At 38.0% G+C, this 12,154-nt stretch overlaps 1 protein-coding gene across 1 annotated transcript in view; it reads right to left on the reverse strand.

Moving 5' to 3' along the window:
• The window catches only part of map3k20a (mitogen-activated protein kinase kinase kinase 20a), a 28,053-nt gene extending 18,793 nt beyond the window's left edge, over positions 1-9,260 (reverse strand). Inside the window, exons 1-4 of the mRNA XM_085384208.1 lie at positions 9,090-9,260; positions 7,030-7,219; positions 4,767-4,854; positions 1,277-1,378 (exon numbers count right to left, since the gene is read on the reverse strand). Coding sequence (XP_085240334.1) covers positions 1,277-1,378; positions 4,767-4,854; positions 7,030-7,188 — 349 coding nt within the window. The 5' untranslated portion in view covers positions 7,189-7,219; positions 9,090-9,260. The remainder of the gene's footprint in view (positions 1-1,276; positions 1,379-4,766; positions 4,855-7,029; positions 7,220-9,089) is intronic.
• Positions 9,261-12,154: the final 2,894 nt, after the last annotated feature.

Raw genomic sequence — 12,154 nt, forward strand, 5'->3', positions numbered from 1 at the left:
CCAAATTTGAAATAAAAAAAATGAATTCATTTTTGAAAAACAAAACTGAAGATGACTAAAGATGAGGAGGAATGTCAGTGCCTCGTCTAAAAACCTACATCTCTGATGGTGTGGTTGTGCACCGCCGTCTATGAAATTGACAGCTTGCACATCTGGACAAGAACCATCAACGCTGAAAGGTATATACAGGTTTTAGAGCAACATATGCTCTCACCCAATGACGTCTTGTATATATTAATAGGACAATACTAAAAGGCATACTGCAGCTATTACAACAGTGTGACTTCATAGAGAAAAGCCCGTTTGCTGAAGTCCACACCTTTCCCCAACTAAAATATCTGCAACATCATGAAATTAAAAAATACGACACGATGAGAGCCAGGACTGTCGAGCAGCTAGAACCTAATATCAGTCAAAAACAGGACAACGCTCCTCTTGGAAAAATCCAGCAGCTGGTCTCCTCAGTCCCCAGATGTTTACAGAGTGTTGTTAAAGAAAGCCAGGACAGTGCAGAGTAGTAAACATGGCTCTGTCCCAACTGTTCTGTGACGTGTTTCTGACATCAAATACGAAATGAGCTAATACTTTCCTTAAAATGGCACATTTTCTGTTTAAACATCCGGTGTTTTCTTTGTTCCATCCTCAATAAAATATGTGTTTATGAGATTTGCAAACCACTGCATTCTGTTTTTATTTACATTTTACACAGCATCACAAATTTTGGGGAAATTGGGTTTGTAGTTGCTCTGATGAGAAGATAATACATGCTTTAAATGACATTGTCATTTAAAGCATGCCTGTTGTATATCAGCAATGAGCAATGAGGCATGGAGCTGCAACCTGCAGCCTTGTTGACTCATTTTCTTTATATTTCCATGAAGGATGACTACACAGCTCAAGCAGATCACTACAAAACTGAACTGCAAGACTGCTGCTAATGCAGTAGATCTATTTACTGTATGGCTGGTTAACATATAACAAGCTAAGAAAAAACTTCTAATATCAGTATTCATTTTACTACTTTGGGTGTTAAATTGTGTGTCTCTTTATTTTTTAATATACCTCATTTTATTCTATAAGCTGCATTTCTAAGAATTGGCCAGAAATTCTATGGAGCTAACTCCGTTGTTTTTTTTAATAACTGTCAAATAAATAAAATGAAATAAAATAAAATTATTTACTACCGTCCTTAAGTAAGAATTAAGCTTTCAAGTTCATCAATCAATCTCACAACATTTCAGCTGTTATTTACTAGTAAGATACATCTGAAGTTTACCTTTGGCGATCTCTGCAGCCCATGTCATGATCTGCCCCATGTCCATCTCCTCACTGACATCACTGGACAGGTAATCATAGAGTGAGCCGCCGCTTGCATATTCTGAGGAAACACGAAAACTTTATACTGCTGCTTAATGAATAAAAATGAATGATGTTACAGTGGTAAAACGAGTTTTACAGCATGCATATGAGTGCAGTATGCGAAAGGGTTATGCAAACACAAATTGGATATTCGGCCACACCACTCATAGTGTCTCGCTAGATTGCTACGGCTTGACGCTGTGGGTGAGCACCAGTCGTAACGAGCTCTCTTGTCCCCTCCGGACATGGCTGTTAAATGTCTACAACACAAAGTTGCTCGTGCTCTGTTGTCAAAGGATTCGTGCATTTCTAATGGGCCATTAGAAATGTATGAAACTTGCAAATTATGTGGACTTTTGCAAAATCTCCTTCATAAGACCGCTGACGACACTAAAAGACAACTATGATGAAACAAAGATTGAAACAGGAACACAAACTTTAAGCTTTACTATGTGTAGACAGAGGCAATCTTGTGAAGTAAAGTCCTTCAACAGAGATAAACAAGCACCAGCTAAACAGCAGGGACCCTCCATTTGTGCGCAATAACCCCATCATATCCCAACACAATACTGTAAACACGCACAAGCACCGAGATAGGAACATAATTAACAACCATAAAATACACCGAGGACTTTTATTATTATTATGAGCCAGAGTTTCCTGTTGACCCTTTTTTGTTTGCTTTTTGACTTTGATACAGGAAAAACTGAATGAAAATGGACAAGCAAACTCATGTGTGAGACATCATGCAGCTAGTTCAACTGCGAATACATGTCTCCTTCTGCACTTTGCACCCATCCACATTCCTTAGATAATCTGTGCCAGCTTCAATGTAAAATGCACTTTCAGTTTAGCGTAGTGTCACGGCAGAGTCTTAATCAGTGGAAGGAAAAAAAAAACGCCTTAAAATGACTGTAACTGGCAAATGTACTTTAACCCTGAAACAATACTCTCCTATAATTCATCAGGTTTATGAAGCCGCTGAGTGACGGCAGTTATTGTTAAACTCCTGCAGGTCAACAGAGACAATCAGGTATCTCAGATAGGTTGTAGATAGTGGCTGCGAGAAAGAGGGAACTGATGCTGTGTGTCAACACAGTCATAACAGAGATGATGAATGTGAGCACGGCAAACGTTTTTTTCCCTCTATCTGCTGCTAATTAGATTCTGCCTTATTAAATAGAGACCACAACCTACTCCTTGACAACAAAACCTTCCCTTTCGGAGCTCTGTAGTACAACCGATCCTGCAAAGGAGTGGAGTGCACTGATCGTTTTTCCACTAAACTTTGATTTGATTTCTGATTCTTTTGTGCTTTTTCTTTTTTAACACTATTACATAGAAAATGGCAAATGAATAACATTTTACAAAATGTGGTTAGGCCTGATTAGCCTTTTCATAATAATCTTAGTTTTCTTTCTGATGCAGCCAAATATCCGTGTGTGAAAGAGCACCTCTTTAAGAATATCAAAGGTCTTTCTACACTTCTATATGAGAGACACTTAGAACACTTAGATAACGTCTACAGATAAATAATTACACTGAAAGTATGGACTTGGTTTTACATAACTGCGCTACACAAAATAATTTAAGTAATAACATTTTACTGACTCCATAGTGTAGTAGATTACACCTTCACCTAACACACAAAAGATCCCGGTTCGATCCTGGATTTTCATCAGGAAGGAAATCTAGGTCAAAAGTTTTGCCACATCAAACATGCAAAACTACGCGCTGTGGCAATCCCTTGTAAATAAGGGACAGTGGAACGTGGCTAGCAGCAGTTAATGACAGGAAGGTTTTGCATGGTCAAAAGAAATTCGATTTGCATGAAATAATCTAAACTGTTTAAAAAATTTTGCTTTCCTTTCTGATTGCTTTGAGAAAGTCCTCAGTGTCCAGCAGAACTAAGGTAGTAGTAGAAATGAGTGCATGAGAAATCTCTCTTGAGATATTTTTATGGCTCATTTGACACTGGGAAAACATGTACAGAGAGAACAAGATGGGACCCACGATGGAACCCTGAGGTACTCCACAATAAAATGTAGCTTTTAAAGAACAATTGTTTCCGGTGCTGACAATGATGGATCTATCTTTCAGTTGAAGTTGATCAAGAATTTTACTGTTTTATTGTTATCTTTTGTTCATTTAACTACCTCTTGTTCTCTCATATGTCAACAAACTTTAAAAGTGCAATTTTTTTTTTTATTACTTTTTGTAAAATATTTTTTATTGTTGTATTATTTTGTTTTTCCTAACTTTCCTTTTATATCATAATATTAGTTGGCCTGGTCTTCAACCATGGCTAAAGATTCAATTTCTTTTCCAGGACAACAAAGATTATCATGAATCGCTCTGACATGTTTTCATTATTAGATATTACAAGCTGCAGAGGAAATGCAACACCCTTGTAAAATATTAGCATAAAGGTAAATACAGAAAACCACAATCTGTTAGCATGTCTCTCTCACTTGTTTGTAACGCCGCACACTTATTAAATAGAGCCATGTTTTATAGAGAGAGAAAAAAAGTGCATTGCATCCCGTGGCTTTACTTTCAAAGCGATTTGAAGTATTTAGTGGAGACTCATGTAAACTACTGCTTTATCATTTTTCCTCTTCAGAAGAACAAAGATCTTATATTTGATGCCTTATGTTTGTTGTGAGTCAGGGTGTTTCACTCATTCATTCATTGTTTTGTTTTTTTACAGTTTCGTAAACAGATAGTGAGCTGTCAAAGCAAAGACAACATATTAGAAAGATGATGGATGAAGGGAAGAACCAGGATTTCCAAACATGCAGCAGTTCCTGAATCTCATGGGCATTTTTTTTCATAGTAGCACAATGAAACCGAAACTCTAGGTGTCAGTTCACCACTAGAAGCAAAGCGAAGTTTAATCTTTTATATCGAATGAGTAACTACATTACGAGCCTAAAAATAGCATCCTTTCTACCTATACTGAGCGACACCATTAGGCACATTTAACAGTCAAACTCCATATACACCATTCTGCAGTGAAGGTCGAACAATATGTTAGGCACATTTTTGAGCTGGGGCTCGATTTAAACGACTTTTCTGCAGGATTCCCTGATAGATGCGAGCATGATGGGCCCCTTGTTTACAACAGTTCACAGCTACACGAGCATTTGAGGCTTTATTATTTTCGGTCTTTGACCTAGACAAAAACTGAAAACAGGCTCACACAACTACTGTATGAATGTGTGCACATCCTGAGGCCTCTGGCATTCACTCACACTTCCATAGAAACTTCTGCTCCATTGAGCAACTGGTGTGAACAGATTTGGCTGCTGCCTTTTCTATCATGATGTTATCTGGTGGCTCTGTTGTATTCTGTTTTTCACTGAGGTTTCTTTGCTGTAAATATGCATCATTATTTATAAACTTACCGGTGACAATTCCATAGTTGGGAGCCTCGACAATCGCGCCGTAAAACTGGATGATGTTGCGGTGGCTGAGGACGCTGAGGATTTCAGCCTGACCAGTGAACACACACAAGGAATTTTCATGAGAATAGAAGAGAAAATAGAAGCCTTATTTGCATTAGAGTTTAAATAAATGAAGTCTGGATCAATAATTTAGTACACACATGATTTCAGTGTGTGTGAAGTAATATTTTATCTTTAAATCACCTTTACCAAAGGTTCATTTAAGTCTCAGGAAATGACAACATTCACACTCTATTCAGCATGTACATAGCAGAATTGCACATACCGTTCATGCACTGAGTATACTTTCCTTATAGCATATTTACTATGCTACAGATAACTACATTCTTTTACGAACAAGCTACATATTTGATTACTACACCTCATGATGACATACCTTGCAGAACCAACTTTCACAGCAATAGCTTAAAATAATCACTTTCTGTATGACTTCATCAGTCTTTCGTATCACCACACTTCTTGACAAATCTGCTGTTGAGGTTTGGACTTTGACTTGGACATTGCAACACCTTCATTCTTTCCTTTGCTGTTGTCCTGTTGCATGGCCCAACTTTATTGACGTTTGACTCTAGAATACTTTGGTATTCAGAGAAGTTCAAGATCAACTCAGTGACTTCAAGGTGCTCATTTCCTGTAGCTGCAAACAAACCTAAAAAATCACCCCTCCCACTACCATGCATGACAGTTGGTATGAGGTGTTCATGCTGATATACTCTATTTCACCGTACACATGTAACATTACCAAACATCTTCTCTGTCAAAAATAGTCCCAGAAGTCTTGTGGTTTGTTCAGATACAATCGTACAAGCCTAAGCTGCGCTACCATGTTCTTTTTAGACAAAAGAAGCTTTCTCCTCATGATCCTTCCAAAAAGCCATATTTGTTCAGACTTTTTTGAATTGTGCTTTCACGAACTTTGAGATTTAACATGCTAACTGTGGTCTGTAAAGTCTGAAATACAGCTCTTGGGTTTTTTGCTTTTTGTCAGAGCACTGCGTAATCTGACTTTGGGGTAATTTCACTGGGACATCTGGTCCTGGAAAGAATGCGGCATATCCCTGAATGCCCCGAACAAGCAAACTGTCAAAACTTCTAACTTTATAGAGTTGATCACACTTGCTGATGATCATTTTGTTACGTGCATTTGGCTGCTGTTTAACCTCTTAATTCCTATGGAATTAATGCTTGGTTATTCAAAGGACTGCACAGAGTCCTGTGAGAACTTTTTTTTTCACATGACTGTTATTAACACCAAACCACAAAGTATCCCAAAGTATAAAAGTTAAAATTATGACCTGATAACTGCATAAAATACTTCCTCAAATTGATTATAAAAGCTCCACCACCCTAACCTAGAAATGAGTGCTTGTATAAGATTTACTGCAATCCATTTAGAACCCAGTTAACTTAAAGTGGATGATTGAAGGAGTCACCATTTGTGAATTCATAAAAAAAAGAATTTAATAAAAAGCAGAAGTGAGAACTTGCTGGTTATCCTGATGCCCCAACAGGAAAGGTCAAAGCAGACTTTGACTTTTTCAGACTTTTACAGAACTCAGTGGCATGGCTCTCAAACTCTGACTGGACGCCAATGGTCCTATGGAGTCTTCTGGAGCGTATACAAAGACGTATCAATGCATAATCGTGGCACAGAAAGGTTAATGTGTAACCTCTTTTTTTTTTTTGAATGAACCTGATAAAACGATCTCATTTAATCGCAACCAAACACTATAATTAAAGGAACATCTGGTTCAACGTGCAAGGATTACATTATTATTCCCATTGAACAATCTTCTCCCCAACAGTTGAGTGAAGTTGAATGGATATCTGTGATCTTTTACAATTTCATAAAAGAAACAATGAACAATTTTCTGAACATCCGATCACAGGCCGACACACATAATACGATTTCCCTGAAAAGATTTCAAAGATAATTCTGTTTTGTCTTTAAGACAATAGGCCTGTGCTTTCAAAGACACTTCAGGAGCAGCCTTTGCTGTAATTGGACCAAATGCATTCTTTCATTTGGCTATAATGTTTCTTTCGCAGCACACTGCTCAGAGAGGGGGAGTATAATGACCATGAGTGATGGGTACAGAAGTCACCAGATCTCGCTAAATGGGATAGCAATTAAAATGATTACTATGCTGACAATTAAAAATATATATGAAAAAAAAAAGATCCAGGTAATTAAGATTCTTACCTCATTTTCAATCTTGAGCAGTTTTTTCACCGCCACCTCTTTGTCCTGGGAAATCCACTTGGCCCGGTACACACTTCCAAAGCTGCCGCCACCACAGTTTTCAAAGAAGTGGATGTCATCGAAATTGACTTGCACGAAAGACGAGCTGGGAGACATCATCTCATAATGGCACTCAGTTCCAAGTCAGCTCCTAAAAGAGCGAGGGGGATTACGGGAAAGGAAGGAAGTTGGGTTCACAACAAAATCCTTTGCAGTAAAACAAACTTAATCCATCAAAGCGAAGCTTCACTGTCAAACACCATTTGTGAGTGTGGCTGCAGGTTTGAGGCTGCTTTGCCATCGGTTGATTGAGCATTGCAGGGTGATATCGCTCATTTTAAACTACCACCCCCTGTCTCTTCCACTTTTACACATACAGTCCACCTCATCAGTACCAGTAAGCAATGGACTCAGGGTCCAGACTCTGCTTGTATAAGGACAAAGGCATGTCTGGTATGCTGGGATCATGCAGCTAAAGTCGCAGATTACTCCAGCAGGTTTGGTTCAAGTAGGACAACAAGCTGGGAGATCATACAATTTTGACAATAAAAGCTTCTTTTGTTTCAAGACAAAAACACCTTGAGAGATCCACATATTCTCTTTCTCTATTTAACATTATGCACTCCACACTGTATATAAATGCCACTTGTTTTGCACATATTCAACTCTGTATATTTTATATATTTTATTATTATTATTATTATTTTATTTTATTTTTTTACTATTTAATTTGTAAAAATGTGTATACACACACACACACACACACACACACACACACACACACGTAGGAAAATATTTAGTATACACATCCAGAAATGCATACACTATTATATATTGTACATATATTTATTAGTTTCAGGTTGGCCATTCTTGTATTTTGCTCGTTTGTGTTGTTGTGTTTGCACATCTCTGTTGCTTGTGGGGCTCGCACACAAGAATTTCACTCGCATGTGCTGTGCCAGTGTGCCTGCACATGTGATGTGACAATAAAAAGTGATTTGATTTGATTTGATTTGATTTAACAGAAAAGATGAGCTCTTCTTGCTTGTGTTGAGGCCAAACATGATGATGTGTGTGTAAGCCAGGGTTAGTGGTATAATGCTTCCAAACCAGACACCACACAGATTTATTATCATATCCTTTTGTTTGTCTGTAGCGACATAAAAGCATCTTGTAAAGAAATAATTCCATCATTACAGGAAATTATAGCATTGCTATTGTTCATAGGTTTCCCATTTACAGCTGAGCAATTACGGCTTTTAAAAGGCTGTTACCTGGGTCCTCATTGGGATTACTATCCATCACAACGGGAAATGCCACCATTGTCACAGAGGGGAGCCATTGCTCTCTGCTGATTTACTTGTATTCATGCTATACTTAGCCTGGCAGCAATTTGCTCAGTGGACCAGCCCCCCAAGTATTGTCTGACCACTCAAGAAGCCAGGGTTACAGGGATACGGGAGTACTCCTGCAGTCATCGCTGGCAGTTTCTCACTTAATAGCAAACACGACTGCAAGCGCCGCAACAATAAGGCCTGACAGCCATATGTCAAACCACAGGTAGTCACTGTAATCTCAACTAAATGATGAATTAATCACTGAGACAGCGAGGTCAGCTTTTGTGTCACTTCTTCACAGCTAAAAGTGTGGTTATATGCAGATGTTACAATCTTAACCAATCTAACCCCTACTCAGTTACTATGCTGTGTATGAGATGCAGATAATACCTGAGTGAGGGTTAACTCACTGCTCAAAACATTCAACAACAACTAGATACAGTATGAGCAACATTAGGAGTAAACTTAAAGCGGTATTACTTTGTTATTATTACATGTTTATAACAGTCTTATATTAATGCACCACGTCACACTCAACAGCCCGCATCAACACATCTGCACGAATGTGTGTTTAATATCAAACAAGACTCGCATTATATTTAATCTGCTGGACAGTGAGCCTATGTCGAAACTGCTCATTGAGACTAATTGGATAACTGGTGAACATTATCGAAACACACATACCGACATTCAGTGTGAAGGCTGGCGCTCCGGAGCGGCTGTTCCTCCACGCAGGTAGCACCGGGCACAAGACAAACTTTGCGAAAGAAAGGATAATTCCGGGAAATCTCACGTGACGTCGCTTGATTTCCCCGATCCAGTGTGGTTTCACTGGTTGCACAACTTTCAGCCAGCTGAACTGGACAGCATCCAGCTTTTGATACTGATGGCAACAGCTCCCCCTGCTGGACACGAGCACGAACGCCTACATTGTGCGTGGTGATGGATATTACAGTTATTTCTTTCTCATTAACAAGCTCTTACTGGGCAGCTCAGTGGTACACTAAAAACAAAATAGTTGTAATTAATTTGATTCTGTAAAAATGTTTTAAAATGTCTTTTAAAACCGCAATTTCTTTTTTAAACGTGTAAAGTGTAAATAAAAAATAATGTGATGATTTGCAGTTTCAGAAACTGATATTTTATACACAATAGAATAATAGAAATCATATAATCATACATGTTTCTAATTAGAAAATTACAATTTTCGGGAAAAAGTAAGGCCATTTCTAGGCAGCAACACATTTCAAAAAGGTTTGGACAGGGTCGTGCTTAATAATGCACAGTATGTCCTCTTTGTATAACAATAGCCTATGAACTTAGATGAGTGACGAAACCTTTCTCCCATTGAAAACACTACGTCCAGATGAACAGAATCAACCTTTTGGGATTTACTTACCTGGATGATTGAGCATGCATCAGGACAATAGCCTATGAACATCTGAAAAGAGCGATCAGCTGGACTTCTGCGAGAGGAATGTCCCTTTCTTGCCTTATATAAGATTCTAGCTGCTTAATTGCTCTGGGTCTTCTTTGCCAAATGTTTAGAGTTGTAGAAAGGTCTTGTAGGCCAGTTCAGCAACCACATTCTTCTAAAATGAAGCCATGCTGTTGTAATAAAAGTGTGTAGTTTAGCATTGTCTCACTGAAATATGGAAGGGTTTCCCTGAAAAAGACATTATCTGGATGAGACCACTCTAAATGCTCTAAAAGGCATTGACAGTCCAAATCAAGTCTAAGAAATGTCTTTGTCAACACCTTTTCAGGTATACACAATTAGCAATTAAACCCAGGCTACACCCAAAGACTTCTGCATTGCCACTGTCAAGAAAGTTAAGGGTTGATGAGGTGTGTGACTTCTCACAGCAACCAGGTTCTGAAATGAAACCTCCTGGTCAGCCTAGGTGGGGTTAATGGGGTTGTCCCTTTGGTTAGGTTGTTATTATAGGTGAAGATGACTGATAGAAGGCAAAAAGGTGAGCGCAGTGCAAAGCTGTGACTCAGAAATCTGGAAAGTGGAAATTTACTAGAAATTTGGGAACATTTGTATCCTTGAAGCCCACGAGGTACATTCTACAATTGTTAATATGTGATCTATGCATAATGTTATCTTGGATTAACTGCACTATGCAGTTGTTCATCACAGATGTTTTCAGATGTATTTGTATATGTGCAAAAGCTTAGATCAGTCTGCAGTGTTAAATCTTTTCAGATTGTTTTTTTGTTGTTTTTTTTTTTGGGTGATGACACGACGTAATAAAATTGATATATTCAGATATGCAACAAGATCCTTGACTTAAAATCGAAAAGTCATTCTGTGCATTTCTCTCTATTAAAGACCTATACTCATGTCCCAATCTATCAAAAAACATAATTGCTGTAAGACCTTCATCATTTCAGCAACTCAGGAAGCTTGGTGGGAAATCAATAAGATCACCAACCACTCATTTAATCCATGTAAACTCATGACAATGTGGATTTCTTAATCAATAAGACCACGTAAAGCAAAGGAATCATTCAAATGTACTGTACTATCTATATGAACTAATACAGAAATATATCACTCAAAAACCCTTCAAAAGTATTTTTCATCTTAATAAAGCATTTAAGAATAAAGTACAATTTATATAAAACAATTTTTCATTCACTTCAATTTACTTTTGACTCCACAAGAACTAATGTTGCTCCACATCGAGACTTTATAAACAAAATATCAGATGAGTTCAAGGTTGTGATTTATTGCGTACACATGTACCCCAACTGTCTATAAGTGTTTACCATCAGGAAACCTTTGGCCAGCTACATCAGAGCAGCATCAGAGCTTCCTCACTAATAACAATAATACAGCTTATAAATTTAACTGTACATTTACAACATGCTTTAGGACAGGGGTGTCAAAGTCCAGGCCTCGAGGGCCGGTGTCCTGCAGGTTTTAGATGTGTCCTTGATCCAACACAGCTGATTTAAATGGCTAAATGACCTCCTCAACATGTCTTGAAGTTCTCCAGAGGCCTAAAAATGAATGAATCATTTGATTCAGGTGTGTTAACCCAGGGTGAGATCTAAAACATGCAGGACACCAGCCCCCAAGGCCTGGAGTTCGACACCCCTGCTCCAGGAGGAAGAATATGAGTACTTCTCCAGTCTCCACTGTGACGTCAGAAACACTGTGAGATATCAGATTCACTGATTCTCTATTCATCGCATATTAAATCTAGGTAATACATTTCTGCAAACTTAAAAGCTGTCAATGACTCATTCTTTCCTCATGTAGTGGCGAATGGAAAATATAAAGCAACCATCTGCTTCACTGTTGACACAATTCACAGGTCAACAGTATAAGTCAACAATAAAAAATGTTTAATGCACTTCTAGAAATGAATGGAAGTGATGATGATTAATGTTTGATCAGACACGCCAAATCACTCAAAGCTAAACCTGAGATAAGAATTAATTTACATTTAATTCCTTCTTGCTGCCCCAAATATTTTCAGCTTAAGCTTTCAGAAAAAAGTCATTTAAACCAACTCTTAACTAAACAAATATACACTAGAAGTTTAGCAGCACTAATAAATTACTATTTCTTAAAGCAGAACCTGATTTACAAGATAGAAAGCAGTTTGTCAGTCTGCCATTTCTTTATATTTTTGTTTTATTTCTTTATACCATTCAAATTAGCTTGAAAGTCAATATCTGGTATGACCACCTTTATTCTTCAACACAGCCTGAACTCTCTTAGGTAAACATCT

Source organism: Rhamphochromis longiceps, linkage group LG16, assembly GCF_057381845.1.
Source record: "Rhamphochromis longiceps isolate RC_006_pf linkage group LG16, R_longiceps_female_GT1.1, whole genome shotgun sequence".
Classification (NCBI taxonomy): Eukaryota; Metazoa; Chordata; class Actinopteri; order Cichliformes; family Cichlidae; genus Rhamphochromis; species Rhamphochromis longiceps.